This window comes from Drosophila miranda, assembly GCF_003369915.1.
Source record: "Drosophila miranda strain MSH22 chromosome Y unlocalized genomic scaffold, D.miranda_PacBio2.1 Contig_Y2_pilon, whole genome shotgun sequence".
NCBI lineage: Eukaryota > Metazoa > Arthropoda > Insecta > Diptera > Drosophilidae > Drosophila > Drosophila miranda.
Genome location: NW_022881614.1, coordinates 22,338,217 through 22,359,128, shown reverse-complemented (window position 1 = coordinate 22,359,128; position 20,912 = coordinate 22,338,217). Strand labels below are relative to the sequence as shown.

The 20,912-nt window shown below is 43.5% G+C and overlaps 1 protein-coding gene across 1 annotated transcript; it reads right to left on the bottom strand.

Moving 5' to 3' along the window:
• Positions 1-8,363: 8,363 nt before the first annotated feature.
• Positions 8,364-8,928, bottom strand: LOC117193884. Its single transcript, XM_033398568.1, has one exon. The coding sequence runs from the start codon at positions 8,926-8,928 to the stop codon at positions 8,524-8,526; it is 405 nt and encodes a 134-aa protein (XP_033254459.1). The 3' UTR covers positions 8,364-8,523.
• Positions 8,929-20,912: the final 11,984 nt, after the last annotated feature.

Here is a 20,912-nt window from a genome sequence, read left to right as displayed (position 1 = left end):
CCAACAAAAAACAGGAACTGCAAGAGATTTATCAGTCTATACTCTTCTATGGATCTATATATGCGTTTACTTTCACCCACACAGCTGGGCTTTCAATAATATCCCCCCCCCCCCCTACACACTACATTGATTTCTGCATTCAGAAAAAACCTTCAACAAATTATTCAACAACAAAAAAAAAAAGAATTATAAACATCGAGGGGGAACGTTGTGAGTTGCTGCGGGGACCGCAACTCTACAGTTATACCCGATACTAAGTCAGTATGGCTCTCCTCCGGCAGACGACGCTAATATTAAACGACACGACAAAGAGTGCGTGCGAGAGAGACAGAAAATCAGTCTGAGCGTGACGTCGGGCGCTGCGTAGCGTCGTAGCGCTGATCTGATCCAGATTCAGCAATCTGATAGATATGATCATTATCTATGATTCTGCGTTTTTAGTTTTCTCGTATCTTCAAAATTGTGGATGCCACAAATTTTCGTCTTTTGGGGGGGCGGAAGGGGGTGGGGCGAAATTTTGAGATATACGTTTTATAGTGATATCTAACAGGAGTGCGGATACCAAATTTGGTTACTCTAGCGTTAATAGTGTCTGAGATTTGTGAATATCCCCAGATTTTCGTCCTTTGCGGGGGCGGAAGGGGTTGTGGCCAAATTTTGAAATAAACTCGTCTCGGTCCGATATGTTAGGAGTGTGGATACCAAATTTGGTTGCTCTAGCTTTTATAGTCTCTGAGATCTAGGCGCTAATGTTTTACTCTAAGCAAAGCCACCTATGCCACGTGTGTGTTAGAGAGAGACAGGGCGAGAAAAAAAGAAATTGTTTTCTTGATGCGGGCTATAATAATAATACGATCAAATTCAGATTCTGCAGTCTAAAAGATATGGTCATTCTCTACGATTCTGCGTTTTTGGTTTTCTCTTATCTTTAAAATTGTGGATGCCACAGATTTTCGTCCTTTGTGGGGGCGGAAGTGGGCGGGGCGAAGTTTTGAAATATTTTTGTGGCAGTGACATATCACAGAAGTCTGGATCCAAAACATCGTTGCTCTAGCTCTTATAGTCTTTGAGCACTAGGCGCTAATAGGGACGGACAGACGGACAGACGGACAGACGGACGGACGGACGGACGGACGGACGGACAGACGGACGGACAGACAGGGCTCAATCGACTCGGCTATTGATGCTGATCAAGAATATATATACTTTATGGGGTCGGAAACGATTCCTTCTGGACGTTACACACATCCACTTTTACCACAAATCTAATATACCCCAATACTCATTTTGAGTATCGGGTATAAAAAGAAACAATAAAAACTTAAATTTTTAGCAAAAACAAGTTGTCCAAGTGAAAGAAAAACTGAAGACAATTCAAGAGAAAACAAGGAACAAAGAGAGGAGGGTGCGACAGATCCTCAGAACAAATTCAGAAGAGTCTCGAGACAATGCGCGCAAACAGTTAACATTGTATTTTCGCTATAAGTTGGATTTTATTTAAATTAATTGTCTTTAAGTGGCTTTATCTGAGGAACAAAATGCATGAACGATGTACCTTTGTTACGGGAGGGAGGAGAAGAGAATGTTTTTAGTAGCTAGTTGGTGTGCCTAGTTTTAATGCTTCTATCTACACGGAGATCACACGAGAACAAGAACATGAAACATTGAATATTTTACTAGCATTTAAGCGTCCTCCAGGTGCCCTCAGTCCTAGTTTTAGTTTGCTTTGGTTGGACTATTACTATTGTCCCAGTTCCAGTCGATCTTTCTGTTTTCAGTTCTGCATCTAGAGCTACATATATCACCACCTAATTCTGTTCAAAGTGACCGCCACGATAATTAGATATTGATCTTTAACAACACTGCGCATGTGCCCTGCTGCATATCGATGTTCTCATATCGATGTTCTCATATCGATATTCTTCTTTCGGCGTCTGTCTCTTGCGTATGTTACTCGGAAGCACATAAAATTCTGTAAGCTGATCTTCTGCTGTCTTACAAATAAAATAACTTTAACAGGTTATGGGCACAGACACCAATTCACCCAGAAACAGTATAAAACAGAAACAGTGAGAAACAATAAACATTGTTTGGTGCTTAGTGAAAAGCAGTGCTAAAAAATGGCATAGACTCATTAGTGTATGTGTGTACATAGAAAGGCAAAAGAACAAGTTGAGCAAATTCAACGGAGATTCGCATTGTGTTTTTATACCCGATACTCAAAATGAGTATTGGGGTATATTAGATTTGTGGTAAAAGTGGATGTGTGTAACGTCCAGAAGGAATCGTTTCCGACCCCATAAAGTATATATATGCTTGATCAGCATCAATAGCCGAGTCGATTGAGCCCTGTCTGTCTGTCCGCCCGTCCGTCCGTCCGTCTGTCCGTCCCCTTCAGCGCCTAGTGCTCAAAGACTATAAGAGCTAGAGCAACGATGTTTTGGATCCAGACTTCTGTGATATGTCACTGCTACAAAAATATTTCAAAACTTCGCCCCGCCCACTTCCGCCCCCACAAAGGACGAAAATCTGTGGCATCCACAATTTTAAAGATATGAGAAAACCAAAAACGTAGAATTGTAGAGAATGACCATATCTTTAAGACTGTGGAATCTGAATTGGATCGTATTATTATTATAGCCAGCATCAAGAAAACAATTTCATTTTTCTCGCCCTGTCTCTCTCTAACACACACGTAGCATAGGCGGCTTTGCTTAGAGTAAAACATTGGCGCCTAGATCTCAGAGACTACAAAAGCTAGAGCAACCAAATTTGGTATCCACACTCCTAATATATCGGACCGAGACGAGTTCGTTTCAAAATTTCGCCACACCCCCTTCCGCCCCCGCAAAGGACGAAAATCTGGGGATATTCAAAAATCTCAGAGACTATTAAGGCTAGAGTAACCAAATTTGGTATCCGCACTCCTGTTAGATCTTACTATAAAACGTGTATCTCAAAATTTCGCCCCACCCCCTTCCGCCCACACAAAAGACGAAAATCTGTTGCATCCACAATATTGCACATTCGAGAATCATAGATAATGACCATATCTATCAGATTGCTGAATCTGGATCAGTTCAGATCATTTTTTTAGCCAATAGAAAAAATCAATTTGCAGTGGCTACGCAGCGAACGACGTCACGCTCAGACTGATTTTCTGTCTCTCTCGCACGCACTCTTTGTCGTGTCGTTTAATATTAGTGGCGTCTGCCGGAGAGCCATACTGACTTAGTATCGGGTATAACCGTAGAGTTGCGGTGTCCGCAGCAACTCACAACGCTCCCCCTCGTTTTGATTAGAATTTTGCAGCGAATCGGACCGTTGCCGTGGTTTAAAGTCCAAAATAAAGCAGTCCCAACGGATCAAGAAACACAAAAGCGAACGGAGACTCAAGTGTGTATACCAAAAAGTGCGTATACCAAGCCGCACAAAACCGCGAGTGTGTATACCCAAAAGTGTGTATACCAAGGCATAGAAAATCGCGAGTGTGTGTGTGTAAATAGCAACTCGGAGGGATACTTAAAAGAAAACGAAAAAACAAAAGAAAGACACGGACAACAGTATTGTCGTCGTAGTTGCTTTGTGCATGAGACGATCGACAGTTACAAATTTTGCACTGTGGGACAATAAGTATAAAAAATGAGTGGAAATATGAATTTCAATATTGAGAAACTGGACGAAAACAATTATAGCACATGGGAAGTTTTGATGAGAAGTGTTCTCATACAAAATGATTTGTGGCCAATCGTCAGTGGTAAAATTGAGCTTAGTGAAAGTGCAACAAATGAGCAACGTGCAGCTTTTGAACTAAAGGATCAAAAGGCGTTGGCGTCAATTTTACTTTGTGTTAAATCGACCCAACTAAACAATATTAAAAATTGTGTATCGTCGTCACAGGCATGGCAAAAGATAAATAAAATTCACAGGCCAAGCGGACCAGCAAGGGTAGTGCTTTTAATTAAACAATTGTTGACGTTAAAAATGTCGGATGGTATAAGTGCACAGGAATATTTGCGGAAATTCCAGGTGGTACACGAGGCTTTAGCAGAGGTCAACATAAAGGTTGATGAAAAGATCTTATCAGTTGTGTTGCTAAATGGCTTGCCTAAATCGTATGAAAGTTTTGTTGTTGCGATTGAGACGCGAGATGATTTGCCGAACTTGAGCATGCTAAAAATAAAAATTTCTGAAGAAGCGAATAGGCAGGAAGATAGCATTAGCAAGGAAATTACAAGTAGCGCGGAACTACACGTCAGTTATGACAACAATTTTAAGAAAAACTTTAAGAAGGCAAAAAGTGTTTTAAGTGCGGAAAGGAAAGGAATTTTAAATCGGAATGCCGTGCTAAAAGCAAGCAGGAAGGAGCAAACAACAATGGCGCAAACAGTAAAAGCGGGGAAAGATTGGGTACAATGCTTTGCGTAACCGAATATGCCAAAGTGGAACCAGAAAAATATGTACCAATCCTAAGTTTAGTTAAGCCAAATGACCAGATGTTAAATGCATGGTGCATAGACAGTGGCGCAACGGCGCATCTTTGTTGTGACAAGGAACGCTTTGTGTCGTTCACGGAAGATAATCAAAAAGTATTTTCAGCCGGCGGTAAATCACTTATTGCTGAAGGGCATGGAACTGTTCAAGCAAAGTTCGGTGATAGATCCGTTACGCTGGAAAAGGTTATCTTGGTACCAGATTTGCAGTACAATTTTATATCGGTCACAAAACTATTAAAACATGGAAAAAAAGTTGTGTTTGAGAAAAATCAAGCGATGATTTTTGAAAACGGTAAAATAGTTATAAAGGCACATCTGGAAAATGGATTGTTTATGGTTCAGGACAATCAGGAAAAGTGTATGAACATTGTAAATGTTGAGGCAGATGCATTCAAATGGCACAATAGGTTCGGCCATGTACATTTTGACGCATTAAAGGAAATGGTTAACAAGGAGATGGTAATAGGTCTCAAGGGCATATACAAGCCAAAACAAGTGTGTGCAACATGCGCAAAAAGTAAAATTTGCGTGCAACCATTTCAATCGAGCACAAACAGGTCAAAGGGCGTTCTAGACTTAATACATACTGATGTATGCGGTCCAATGCAAAAGCAGTCAATGGGAGGCAATCGATATTTCGCCACATTTATTGACGATTGTTCAAGATATGTATCAGTTAGTTTCCTAAAAACCAAAGATCAGGTTTTCGAGGCTTTTAAAGAATTTAAAAGTCAAGTTGAGTGCCAAACTGGGAGAAATTTCAAGGTTTTACGAAGCGACAATGGCCGAGAATACATATCAAACGTTTTTGATAATTACCTAAACCAAAATGGAATAAAGCGAAACTTAACAGTGCCATATTCACCTCAACAAAACGGAGTTGCAGAAAGGGCCAACAGAACATTGGTAGAAATGGCAAGAAGTATGCTGCTGCATGCTGGGTTAAGTGAATGCTATTGGGCAGAAGCGATTCGAACTGCCACGTATTTGCGAAATAGAGTGGCAAGCAGCTGCTTGAGCGGGGTGACATCTTTTGAAATATGGACAGGTCGAAAGCCAGTGGTATCGCATTTAAGAGTTTTTGGCTCAGTAGCGATAGCTCTAGATAAAACACTCGTAGAGAGTAGGGATGTCATTTTTGTAGAACCTGAAGTGGGCAAACTAGTTGCATCATGTTCCAATGACATGGCATCAATTGAGGTTCAACAAAACCAGGACTCTGAACCCGAAATGGATAGCGAGCAATTTAAAGATCCAGAAAATGAGCCAGAAAATCAGGAGGAGATTAGGTCTAGTAATGACATTCTTGTAATTCCAGAACCAATAAGAGGACCAGGACGCCCAACTATAGTACGGACGGGCAAACCAGGACGACCGAGGAAGCAGTATCATATGCTCAATGCGATACTGGCAGCAGACGTACAAGTTCCACAAAAGTTCCACGCACAAGCTGAACGGTCTACTGAAGGCGAGATATGGAAAGCATCAATGAAGGACGAGTACGAATCTATCGTGAAGAACGGCACGTGGTCGCTTACTAAATTGCCTAGCGGGAAAAAGTCCATTGGATGCAGATGGGTTTACGCAGTTAAGTCCAATCCGGATGGAAGCGTCAACAGGCTCAAATCACGTCTGGTGGCGAAAGGTTGTAGCCAACGCTACGGGATCGACTAGGAAACATTTGCACCAGTTGTACGCCACGCAACTATCAGGTTGATAATTGCACTTGCAGTCGAACATGGTCTCCACCTACATCAAATGGATGTTGTCACGGCGTATCTCAACGGCGAATTGGAAGATGAGGTTTTTATGAGACAACCTGAGGGCTTCATCAGCGAAGTTCACCCAAATCACGTTTTTGAGGCTTCACAAAAGTATATATGGCCTAAAACAATCAGGAAGAGTGTGGAGCTCTACGTTGGATGCAACGCTGAGACGCATTGGTTTTATACCGACTGTCAACGAACCCTGTCTGTATTGTAAGCCAGGTAAAAATATGTTTCTAATAGCTGTCTACGTAGATGACATTATTTTGGCGTGTAAGGACCTAGATGATATATCTAATATCAAGATAAAGATCGCAGCAGAATTTGATGTGGTTGACACCGGGCCTATGCAATACTTTTTAGGTATTGAGGTGAAACGTGAAGGCAGTACGGGTGCGATTTCAATCAGCCAACGGAAGTATATTAGAGAGTTGCTCGAACAGTACAATTTGAAAGATTGTCGACAGACGTCCACGCCTCTTGAAGCTGGTTACCAGGTGGCATGCAACAAAGAGGACTGCCGCAGGGTCGACATCACATCGTTCCAAAAGCTAATTGGAGAGTTATCTTATCTTGCTGTTATGACTCGTCCGGACATTGCGCATTCGGTGAACAAATTAGCACAACGTAACAAGGATCCTCATTCCGAGCATGAAGCGGCAGCCAAGCACATCCTTCGATATTTGGCAAAAACTATCGACTGGGAGATATGCTACACAAAGCAAGGAAAGTCAATTGAGTGTTTTGTTGATGCAGATTGGGCAAGTGATATGACGAACCGAAAGTCATTCACTGGCTATGTATGCATGTTGGCAGGAGGAGCGGTTTCTTGGGAGTCAAGAAAGCAATCGACGGTTGCCCTCAGTTCCACGGAGGCAGAGTACATAGCCTTATCATCTCCAGCAAAAGAGGCGATATACTTTCGCAGCCTACTGATTGACTTGAAGCTGATGTCCAAGGAGTCAGCTATTCAGATGTACGGCGACAACATTGGAGCACAGCAGCTTGCTAGAAACCCCATGTTTCATGCACGTACAAAGCACATCGACGTCAAGATACATCATATTCGAGAGGTTCTCAAGAAAGGTGAAGTCAACATTGCGTATCTGCCAACCGATGAGATGATAGCAGATGTCCTCACAAAGAACTTAGCCAAGGTTAAGCACCATAAATTTGTATTCGCATTTGGTTTAAAAGATCGTTTATAAGTGCTGGACATGTTATTGAATATTAGTTAAGTATATTTAAAGTTTGTAAACATGCTTTGTGTTGAGGAGGAGTGTTCAAAGTGACCGCCACGATAATTAGATATTGATCTCTAACAACACTGCGCATGTGCCCTGCTGCATATCGATGTTCTCATATCGATATTCTTCATTCGGCGTCTGTCTCTTGCGTATGTTACTCGGAAGCACATATAATTCTGTATACTGATCTTCTGCTGTCTTACAAATAAAATAACTTTAACAAATTCAATGCTGGCTCTACATGTTCTATACCCGATCTGTTGACTACGATCAAGCATTCAGTTGTAGCTCTAGTAAACAGGACTTTTTTAGCGTTTCTATTCACAAATCTACTACCGATTCTAATAATTCAGACTGTCATCCACAGCTTCGGTTTTAGTTCATGTTCTGTTGTTATTTATAGTCATATGTAAATGATGTGATTCTGTGCAACTCCGAAGCCAGTTCCTGCCACCACTGTTTCCTTTTAATTAATCACTCAGGCTGCTACTTGGAATTGAGAATCCGACAATCGCTGTTGCCCTATGCATTACAAGTATATAGATGGACCGTTCTATCAGCCATTTCCATGGTTTGTTAAATTAATTTTAGGAAATTCGGGTAGAACTAGTTCCAGGACAAAGCGAAACAGCACCCCGAGGAGCAGAAGCAGGAGCGTTTGCTAATGATTGTTTCCCTTCGGTTTCTTGCTTTGCAGAATGCAGACAAATATAAGACTTTTTGAACAAAATCAGAGTATAAGTACGTTAAATACGACTGTTGTTTGTTTAGTTTTATACACGCACACACACACACACACACACATGCATATATATATGCTACATAGCGGCATACATATAAATGTATATTTAGATATACATTTATTTCATTGAAGAAAAGGTCAATAGGCCATAAAAATAATCTCTGAGACACTGGATCTGTCATCTGAAGCTCATCTCTAAGCTCATTCTTAAAAGTAAAACACTATTAAAAATTTAATCCAATGCAAACTAAGGAAAGGGGGCACGCCTCTGCTCACAGATAAAAGTATTCGTAGTGCCCCCTGTTCATGGGTTGGGACAGATAGGTCAGGCGTATCTGGTGGAGGCGCCAGCCTTGGGGCGTGAACTTTTTCCGCTTTGGTGGCGGCACATCCAGCGGGGCCGGGGTTTTCGGCGGAATCGGGCGATGCGGAGTTGGTGGCAGGGTGCGGGGCCTGGCCAGATCGATGATTCGCGGAGAGGCTTGGCCCTTGAGAGCTTCCTTGCGAACGGGGAATCGGAGCTGGGACCAGAAGTCGGCCTCGACTTCATTGTGCTGGAAGCAGCAGGGCACGGAGGGAGGCTGGAAGGGACGTCCCCTGTCACGATGGGGCGGCTCCTGGGGTGCGGCCTTCGTCGTCGCCCAGTGGTAGAACTTCTTCCAGTCCTTCTTCTTCATGGGCCCCTTCTTTTGCCACTTCTAACAGAAGTGCGCATACCAAATTTGGTTACTCTAGCCTTAATAGTCTCTGAGATTTGTGGATGACCCAGATTTTCGTCGTTTGCGGGGGCGGAAGGGGGTGTGGCGAAATTTGGACACGAAACGGTCAAGGTCCGATATCACAGGAGTGTGGATACCAAATTTGGTTGCTCTGGCTCTTATAGGTTCTGAGATCCTTGAACTCATATTTTGCAATTGGCAAAACCGACCATGAAACCTGTTTGTTAGAGAGAGACAGAGCGAGAAAGAATGAAATTGTTTTCTTGATTCTGGCTATAATAATTATACGATCTGGTTGAGATTTTACACTCTAGAACATATAGTCATCCTCTACGATTCTGCGTTTTTGGTTTTATCGTATCTTTAAAAATGTGGATGCCACAGATTTTCGTCCTTTGTGGGAGCGGAAGTGGGCGGGGCGAAGTTTTGAAATATTTTTGTAGCAGTGACATATCACAGAAGTCTGGATCCAAAACAACGTTGCTCTAGCTCTTATAGTCTTTGAGCACTAGGCGCTGAAGGGGACGGACAGACGGACAGACGGACGGACGGACAGACAGACAGGGCTCAATCGACTCGGCTATTGATGCTGATCAAGAATATATATACTTTATGGGGTCGGAAACGATTCCTTCTGGACGTTACACACATACACTTTTACCACAAATCTAATATACCCCAATACTCATTTTGAGTATCGGGTATAAAAATAACAGGGCAACAGTCGGCTGGCGTCAGCGGCGGTGGAGGTGGCGCGGCAGTGCTTTCGAGTTCGAACTTTTGAAAATGAATACAATGCACAAGCAAGACACGAAATGAACGGCGGGGTCTGAAAATATACAAAAAGCGCACTATGTCCAGGGCCGGTTCAGACTAAATGCGGTACGCGAAGGTTTGTGTCCTAAGTCTTTAGTATTTTTTGGGTTGGTAGGGGTGAGGGGAGGGACAAGTGTACGTTCCGAAAGAGCGAGAGAGGGAGAGCGTCAGTGGACTACCTGTGTATTAAGAGAGCGGGTGAGAGCCGAGCCTGCCTCAGTGTTGGTGCCTTTGGAGTGCGGACACACACATATGTATATCGATTCGAATGAATTTTGAGTTTTCGTTCACTCGCGCTCGGTTGCTGCTCCGATGCGCCGCTGCTGCGCTGCCCGCTCGCTCAATATCAGTTACGAAAGAGATGAAACCATAAAAAGCAATAATAATCGGGCATACAGACGCACGCTCCCCTCGCTCTCTCACACAACCAACCCACCTGTGTGGCTCACACGGACAGCACTTTGACACCAACACACATGCACATGGGACGCTGCGTCGGCGTCGGCAGCAATCTCTGCAGCGGCAGCAGCAGCACTCACAGCAGCAGCGGCGGCAACAGCAAACGGCAACGGCCAAGCGCACATTCAACAGTTGAACAATCTCCAATTGACTCTTTGGGCATTATAGCCGAGCCGATCCGATCCGTTCAAAACCGATCCCGAGAGCTCTACTCCACTCGCCTCAACGTTCATCCGCGACGACAAGTTTTGCGTGTACATTTTTCCGTGCAGCCACACTCCGTGCCCACAGCTCGTCCTGGCACCAACGAAAAAGCCTGGACACTGCTCGACGCATTGTACAGTATATAATAATAGTTCTATAGTGCGAATATCTGTTCGATCTGTGAGTGTTCAGACGTCGTCGTAGTCGAAGAACAAACACAAAAATCCGCGCTTAAACTTTTTCAAAAAAAAAACACATACAAATTTCAGTCAAGAAGAAGAAAAAACGAAAAATTTCTATATGTATGAGCCCCGTGCGCGTGTGTTTGTGTATTTGTGTGCTGGTTCGCTCTTTGCTGGAAGAGAGTATGTGTGCGACCCCGCGCGTGTGTGTGTGTGTGTGTGTGTTAGTGAGCTGAAATGAGACGCCATCAAAACTGAGCGCAAAAGCAAAAGCAACAAAAGCAAATAATAAAATTCAAACTAAAAATAGTGATTAATAACAGTGAAGCGGAGGAGAAGAAGAAAAATTAATTACAAATTAATTGTGCAACAACAGAAAAAAAAACTCAAAGAGAACCACCAACATGAAACATGTTTAAACATTTTGCAAGCAAAGAGAAAATACGCAAATGCCATTTTCCACCTTCTCTTTACACCAACAATGGTAAAAAAATGTTAACTTCATTGTGATCAAACGCGCCCCACACACACTCCCCGAACCCCCTCACACGACGCGACTTGGGCCAAAATGCAACAACGACCACCCGCCCGCCAGCAGAAAGAACAACAGCAGCAACCACTACAACAACAACAAAGACAACAAAAACAACAGCTCCACATACCACAACGAGTGGCATATTAGAAACAAAAAAAGTCAAAGCCAACAAAAGAGGCCAGAGCTTGGAGACCCAGCAAGACGCATACAACAACAACAACAGCAATAAAAAGTACACCAACATCACGAAAGTGGCGAAAGGTGCACCCACCAGCAGGCAGACAGCAGCAACAGCAAGCAGTCGTAACATTTAAGCGGGCACCGCATTCGGTTTTGCCTTTCCACGCAGTGTTAGAGCCAACTCCAGAAACAAATCCAACTCCAGCTTCAGTTCCAACTCCCATTTGCAGTTCCAGTTCCAATGCCAGATAGAGTGCCATAGAGATCCTCACTAAGTGCCAAAATCAACAGTCTAATCCTGATCCCTGCGCTTACCTGCCAAAAGCCAGAAGCCAGAGCCAGAGCCACACAGCTTAGGACGTACACAGCTGCTCAAGTAAGTAAATGCCAAGAAGTAATTATAAACGCATCAGTAGCAGTAGCAGTGCAGCCTTCGCTTTTGGGCCGGCCCTGAACGGAGAACCCTGTATCTGTGGCGCAGACATGGCCTAAGCCTCGGTCGGATCGGTCTCCGTCTCAGTCTCAGCCACTGTCTCAATTGTTGTTGCCTTTTCCTCTTCTGTTTCGTCTTCTTCTTCCTCTTGATGTTGTTGCTGGTATCTTTCGCGCACACATTCCTCTTTGTTTGGTTTTATTTCCAAGTCGTTCGTCGACTGCGCAGCAGCAGCAGCAGCAGCAGCCGAGGCAGAGCAGCGGCTTCGGCAGCAGTAGAGCATCGGCAGGTAAAACGGCTTAGTATTGGTGTTGCCAAGAAAACCATGTTAGAGAGAGAGAGAGAGAGCGCACATGAGCAAAACAGAGAGAGAAGAATAGCGCCGCAGCAAACAGAACAGAGTGGGAGAAAAAAAGGGATCAAAGAGTGGAAATAATGGTGTATTTTGTGCAAGGTGAGGCAGATGAAGGATGTGCTCCCACGATAATGCTTCGTATTCTATGCACATTCTACTTATAGATGTTCAACAGGTGAAAATCAATAAGCTCTCACAATAGTTTCAACAGGTTGAATACAAGGATCACAGGATATAACAATGTAGGATAAAGGGCACTCCCAGAGGTTGCTGTTTTCTTTTCAACACACTATTAAGGATGCACACAGCCTCACCTTCTACAAATACACCTTGGCTTGGTGGTATTTTCCCGTTAAGACGGACGCCACTGTCTCTGCCGCTGTCGCTGTCGCTGCCTATGCGCATGACTCTTCCGTCTCTGCATCAGGCTCTGCTCTCAGCCTCTGTCGTCTTGTTCGAAAATCGATGATGTTGCCAGTGTTTCTGATTACTTTTACTTCTGGCTGCCTCTTCTGTCCATGCTGTGGCCTCTGCCTCCGCTGCGCCTCTCTTGTTCTTTGCGTCGTTTTTTATACCCGATACTCAAAATGAGTATTGGGGTATATTAGATTTGTGGTAAAAGTGGATGTGTGTAACGTCCAGAAGGAATCGTTTCCGACCCCATAAAGTATATATATTCTTGATCAGCATCAATAGCCGAGTCGATTGGGCCCTGTCTGTCTGTCTGTCTGTCCGTCTGTCCGTCTGTCCGTCCGTCCGTCTGTCCGTCCCCTTCAGCGCCTAGTGCTCAAAGACTATAAGAGCTAGAGCAACGATGTTTTGGATCCAGACTTCTGTGATATGTCACTGCTACAAAAATACTTCAAAACTTCGCCCCGCCCACTTCCGCCCCCACAAAGGACGAAAATCTGTGGCATCCACAATTTTAAAGATATGAGAAAACCAGAAACGTAGAATTGTAGAGAATGGCCATATCTTTAAGACTGCGGAAGCTGAATTGGATCGTATTATTATTATAGCCAGCATCAAGAAAACAATTTCATTTTTTCTCGCCCTGTCTCTCTCTAACACACACGTAGCATAAGCGGCTTTGCTTAGAGTAAAACATTAGCGCCTAGATCTCAGAGACTATAAAAGCTAGAGCAACCAAATTTGGTATCCACACTCTAAATATATCGCACCGAGACGAGTTTGTTTCAAAATTTCGCCACACCCCCTTCCGCCCCCGCAAAGGACGAAAATCTGGGGATATTCAAAAATCTCAGAGACTATTAAGGCTAGAGTAACCACATTTGGTATCCGCACTTCTGTTAGATCTTTCTATAAAACGTGTATCTCAGAATTTCGCCCCACCCCCTTCCGCCCCCACAAAGAACGAAAATCTGTTGCATCCACAATATTGCACATTCGAGAAAACTAAAAGCGCAGAATCATAGATAATGATCATATCTATCAGATTGCTGAATCTGGATCAGATCAGATCATTTTTATAGCCAATAGGAACAAATCAATTTGCAGTGGCTACGCAGCGCCCGACGTCACGCTCAGACTGATTTTCTGTCTCTCTCGCACGCACTCTTTGTCGTGTCGTTCAATATTAGCGGCGTCTGCCGGAGGAGAGCCATACTGACTAAGTATCGGGTATAACTGTAGAGTTGCGGTGTCCGCAGCAACTCACAACGTTCCCCCTCGTTTTTTATTATCATTTTTATTCTACCTTTTTGTTAGTGGCCGCCGCACGTTGATGATGATGGTGATCAATTTGGGAGCCCCGCGATTATGGTACAGTAAAAGAACATCGTCCGTTTGGTCGTTCTCTTGCTTGCTGGCTCTTTTACGCAGCACACACACACATGCTCGCACGCACATGATCGCATCCCTCTAGTACTGGCGGTGGCGATTGACAATGCCCGAACTACTGATTTGGCTGGTTCCTACGTGGGTACTTTCCGAACTAACCCTATGGTAAACGAACGCCGAACCACTCAAAGAAGAGACAAAAAATGTTGCTCTGTATACTCTACAACCCACCGCGCACCAGCCACCGTACTAGTTCGGTTGGGATGCAACGTCTCACCAGTAGACGAAGAAACGAAAAAGCATGAGAGGAAAATAAAGAGAGAAGTTAGCTAAAAATTATGCTGTCCTGCTTTTTATACCCGATACTCAAAATGAGTATTGGGGTATATTAGATTTGTGGTAAAAGTGGATGTGTGTAACGTCCAGAAGGAATCGTTTCCGACCCCATAAAGTATATATATTCTTGATCAGCATCAATAGCCGAGTCGATTGAGCCCTGTCTGTCTGTCCGTCTGTCCGTCCGTCCGTCCGTCCGTCCGTCCGTCCTTCCGTCCGTCCGTCCCCTTCAGCGCCTAGTGCTCAAAGACTATAAGAGCTAGAGCAACGATGTTTTGGATCCAGACTTCTGTGATATGTCACTGCTACAAAAATATTTCAAAACTTCGCCCCGCCAACTTCCGCCCCCACAAAGGACGAAAGTCTGTGGCATCTACACTTTTAAAGATAATATAAAACTAAAAACGCAGAATCGTAGAAGATGACTATATCTTCTAGATTGCAAAATCTGAACCAGATCGTATAATTATTATAGCCAGAATCAAGAAAACAATTTCATTCTTTCTCGCCCTGTCTCTCTCTAACACACACGTAGCATAGGCGGCTTTGCTTAGAGTAAAACATTAGCGCCTAGATCTCAGAGACTACAAAAGCTAGAGCAACCAAATTTGGTATCCACACTCCTAATATATCGGACCGAGACGAGTTTGTTTCAAAATTTCGCCACACCCCCTTCCGCCCCCGCAAAGGACGAAAATCTGGGGATATTCAAAAATCTCAGAGACTATTAAGGCTAGAGTAAACAAATTTGGTATCCGCACTCCTGTTAGATTTTACTATAAAACGTGTATCTCAAAATTTCACTCCACCCCCTTCCGCCCACACAAAGGACGAAAATCTGTTGCATCCACAATATTGCACATTCGAGAAAACTAAAAACGCAGAATCATAGATAATGACCATATCTATCAGATTGCTGAATCTGGATCAGATCAGATCATTTTTATAGCCAATAGGAACAAATCAATTTGCAGTGGCTACGCAGCGCCCGACGTCACGCTCAGACTGATTTTCTGTCTCTCTCGCACGCACTCTTTGTCGTGTCGTTTAATATTAGCGGCGTCTGCCGGAGGAGAGCCATACTGACTTAGTATCGGGTATAACCGTAGAGTTGCGGTGTCCGCAGCAACTCACAACGTTCCCCCTCGTTTTTTATTATCATTTTTATTCTACCTTTTTGTTAGTGGCCGCCGCACGTTGATGATGATGGTGATCAATTTGGGAGCCCCGCGATTATGGTACAGTAAAAGAACATCGTCCGTTTTGTCGTTCTCTTGCTTGCTGGCTCTTTTACGCAGCACACACACACATGCTCGCACGCACATGATCGCATCCCTCTAGTACTGGCGGTGGCGATTGACAATGCCCGAACTACTGATTTGGCTGGTTCCTACGTGGGTACTTTCCGAACTAACCCTATGGTAAACGAACGCCGAACCACTCAAAGAAGAGACAAAAAATGTTGCTCTGTATACTCTACAACCCACCGCGCACCAGCCACCGTACTAGTTCGGTTGGGATGCAACGTCTCACCAGTAGACGAAGAAACGAAAAAGCATGAGAGGAAAATAAAGAGAGAAGTTAGCTAAAAATTATGCTGTCCTGCTTTTTATACCCGATACTCAAAATGAGTATTGGGGTATATTAGATTTGTGGTAAAAGTGGATGTGTGTAACGTCCAGAAGGAATCGTTTCCAACCCCATAAAGTATATATATTCTTGATCAGCATCAATAGCCGAGTCGATTGAGCCCTGTCTGTCTGTCCGTCTGTCCGTCCGTCCGTCCGTCCGTCCGTCCGTCCTTCCGTCCGTCCGTCCCCTTCAGCGCCTAGTGCTCAAAGACTATAAGAGCTAGAGCAACGATGTTTTGGATCCAGACTTCTGTGATATGTCACTGCTACAAAAATATTTCAAAACTTCGCCCCACCCCCTTCCGCCCACACAAAAGACGAAAATCTGTTGCATCCACAATATTGCACATTCGAGAAAACTAAAAACGCAGAATCATAGATAATGACCATATCTATCAGATTGCTGAATCTGGATCAGATCAGATCATTTTTATAGCCAATAGGAACAAATCAATTTGCAGTGGCTACGCAGCGCCCGACGTCACGCTCAGACTGATTTTCTGTCTCTCTCGCACGCACTCTTTGTCGTGTCGTTTAATATTAGCGGCGTCTGCCGGAGGAGAGCCATACTGACTTAGTATCGGGTATAACCGTAGAGTTGCGGTGTCCGCAGCAACTCACAACGTTCCCCCTCGTTTTTTATGCCTATTATATCTGTTCTTTATATTTGTAGATGCTATAACTGTAGATACGGGGACTGGATCAGCTGAAGTCCAGCTTAGGAAGGCCCTACAGCTGCAAAAAAAAAAGTTTTTTCAAAAACAGTACCACCGCGAACAGCAGACTTTAATTAGTAAATTTAAATGTCCCATATGGGACACAGGAACAACACACACACATGGGCATGCACATGTAACCCACACATTCACAAAAGAGGCTAAGAGGGATAGATGGATAGGGAAGGGGATGTAGTATGCTCATATTAAATTAAATATAATATACACATTCACATAAAGTATTCATTATTTCGAATACCCACTGTACCGACGGTACTTAAAGAATACACACTGTAACACTTTGTTGCAGTGTTTACGTAACAATAAAGTCCCAGACATTCTTGGTGATCGTATTACGATTCACTCAAGAATGCCTCGAGCGACCCAAGTGCAGCGTCAGCATGTTCCCATGACTTGACGGCACTAATATACATGCATACACACATATATCTTCCCTCGCGCTCTCGCTGCCAACAGCGCTGAGCATATTCACACATATGTATATATACTGACATATAAGAGATAAGAACACATAGTTCTGCCGCTCCGCTGCCGGCGTCACTGGCAGCACAGCTCCGCGGCTTTTGGTTTATGAAATTTTTTTGAATTTAATCAACAAGAAACAACAAATCAGATCGGAGGGATAACTCCCGAAAGATCAAAATAAAGAAATACACATATATTTTTACAAAGAATTATACTTCTTTCCACATGGCGACCGTGACAAGACCCTTTGTGAAAAATAAATTGTAAAACACTGCTACAAAAATATTTCAAAACTTCGCCCCGCCCACTTCCGCCCCCACAAAGGACGAAAATCTGTGTCATCCACATTTTTAAAGATACGATAAAACCAAAAACGCAGAATCGTAGAGAATGACTATATGTTCTAGAGTGTAAAATCTCAACCAGATCGTATAATTATTATAGCCAGAATCAAGAAAACAATTTCATTCTTTCTCGCTCTGTCTCTCTCTAACACACAGGTTTCATGGTCGGCTTTGCCAATTGCAAAATATGAGTTCAAGGATCTCAGAACCTATAAGAGCCAGAGCAACCAAATTTGGTATCCACACTCCTGTGATATCGGACCTTGACCGTTTCGTGTCCAAATTTCGCCACACCCCCTTCCGCCCCGCAAAAGACGAAAATCTGTTGCATCCACAATATTGCACATTCGAGAAAACTAAAAACACAGAATCATAGATAATGACCATATCTATCAGATTGCTGAATCTGGATCAGATCAGATCATTTTTATAGCCAATAGGAACAAATCAATTTGCAGTGGCTACGCAGCGCCCGACGTCACGCTCAGACTGATTTTCTGTCTCTCTCGCACGCACTCTTTATCGTGTCGTTCAATATTAGCGGCGTCTGCCGGAGGAGAGCCATACTGACTAAGTATCGGGTATAACTGTAGAGTTGCGGTGTCCGCAGCAACTCACAACGTTCCCCCTCGTTTTTTATTATCATTTTTATTCTACCTTTTTGTTAGTGGCCGCCGCACGTTGATGATGATGGTGATCAATTTGGGAGCCCCGCGATTATGGTACAGTAAAAGAACATCGTCCGTTTTGTCGTTCTCTTGCTTGCTGGCTCTTTTACGCAGCACACACACACACGCTCGCACGCACATGATCGCATCCCTCTAGTACTGGCGGTGGCGATTGACAATGCCCGAACTACTGATTTGGCTGGTTCCTACGTGGGTACTTTCCGAACTAACCCTATGGTAAACGAACGCCGAACCACTCAAAGAAGAGACAAAAAATGTTGCTCTGTATACTCTACAACCCACCGCGCACCAGCCACCGTACTAGTTCGGTTGGGATGCAACGTCTCACCAGTAGACGAAGAAACGAAAAAGCATGAGAGGAAAATAAAGAGAGAAGTTAGCTAAAAATTATGCTGTCCTGCTTTTTATACCCGATACTCAAAATGAGTATTGGGGTATATTAGATTTGTGGTAAAAGTGGATGTGTGTAACGTCCAGAAGGAATCGTTTCCGACCCCATAAAGTATATATATTCTTGATCAGCATCAATAGCCGAGTCGATTGGGCCCTGTCTGTCTGTCTGTCTGTCCGTCTGTCCGTCCGTCCGTCTGTCCGTCCCCTTCAGCGCCTAGTGCTCAAAGACTATAAGAGCTAGAGCAACGATGTTTTGGATCCAGACTTCTGTGATATCTCACTGCTACAAAAATACTTCAAAACTTCGCCCCGCCCACTTCCGCCCCCACAAAGGACGAAAATCTGTGGCATCCACAATTTTAAAGATATGAGAAAACCAAAAACGTAGAATTGTAGAGAATGGCCATATCTTTAAGACTGCGGAAGCTGAATTGGATCGTATTATTATTATAGCCAGCATCAAGAAAACAATTTCATTTTTTCTCGCCCTGTCTCTCTAACACACACGTAGCATAGGCGGCTTTGCTTAGAGTAAAACATTAGCGCCTAGATCTCAGAGACTATAAAAGCTAGAGCAACCAAATTTGGTATCCACACTCTAAATATATCGCACCGAGACGAGTTTGTTTCAAAATTTCGCCACACCCCCTTCCGCCCCCGCAAAGGACGAAAATCTGGGGATATTCAAAAATCTCAGAGACTATTAAGGCTAGAGTAACCACATTTGGTATCCGCACTTCTGTTAGATCTTTCTATAAAACGTGTATCTCAGAATTTCGCCCCACCCCCTTCCGCCCCCACAACGAACGAAAATCTGTTGCATCCAAAATATTGCACATTCGAGAAAACTAAAAACGCAGAATCATAGATAATGACCATATCTATCAGATTGCTGAATCTGGATCAGATCAGATCATTTTTATAGCCAATAGGAACAAATCAATTTGCAGTGGCTACGCAGCGCCCGACGTCACGCTCAGACTGATTTTCTGTCTCTCTCGCACGCACTCTTTGTCGTGTCGTTTAATATTAGCAGCGTCTGCCGGAGGAGAGCCATACTGACTTAGTATCGGGTATAACCGTAGAGTTGCGGTGTCCGCAGCAACTCACAACGTTCCCCCTCGTTTTTTATGCCTATTATATCTGTTCTTTATATTTGTAGATGCTATAACTGTAGATACGGGGACTGGATCAGCTGAAGTCCAGCTTAGGAAGGCCCTACAGCTGCAAAAAAAAAAGTTTTTTCAAAAACAGTACCACCGCGAACAGCAGACTTTAATTAGTAAATTTAAATGTCCCATATGGGACACAGGAACAACACACACACATGGGCATGCACATGTAACCCACACATTCACAAAAGAGGCTAAGAGGGATAGATGGATAGGGAAGGGGATGTAGTATGCTCATATTAAATTAAATATAATATACACATTCACATAAAGTATTCATTATTTCGAATACCCACTGTACCGACGGTACTTAAAGAATACACACTGTAACACTTTGTTGCAGTGTTTACGTAACAATAAAGTCCCAGACATTCTTGGTGATCGTATTACGATTCACTCAAGAATGCCTCGAGCGACCCAAGTGCAGCGTCAGCATGTTCCCATGACTTGACGGCACTAATATACATGCATACACACATATATCTTCCCTCGCGCTCTCGCTGCCAACAGCGCTGAGCATATTCACACATATGTATATATACTAACATATAAGAGATAAGAACACATAGTTCTGCCGCTCCGCTGCCGGCGTCACTGGCAGCGCAGCTCCGCGGCTTTTGGCTTATGAAATTTTTTTGAATTTAATCAACAAGAACCAACAAATCAGATCGGAGGGATAACTCCCGAAAGATCAAAATAAAGAAATACACATATATTTTTACAAAGAATTATACTTCTTTCCACATGGCGACCGTGACAAGACCCTTTGTGAAAAATAAATTGTAAAACACTGCTACAAAAATATTTCAAAACTTCGCCCCGCCCACTTCCGCCCCCACAAAGGACGAAAATCTGTGGCATCCACATTTTTAAAGATACGATAAAACCAAAAACGCAGAATCGTAGAGAATGACTATATGTTCTAGAGTGTAAAATCTCAACCAGATCGTATAATTATTATAGCCAGAATCAAGAAAACAATTTCATTCTTTCTCGCTCTGTCTCTCTCTAACACACAGGTTTCATGGTCGGCTTTGCCAATTGCAAAATATGAGTTCAAGGATCTCAGAACCTATAAGAGCCAGAGCAACCAAATTTGGTATCCACACTCCTGTGATATCGGACCTTGACCGTTTCGTGTCCAAATTTCGCCACACCCCCTTCCGCCCCCGCAAAAGACGAAAATCTGTTGCATCCACAATATTGCACAT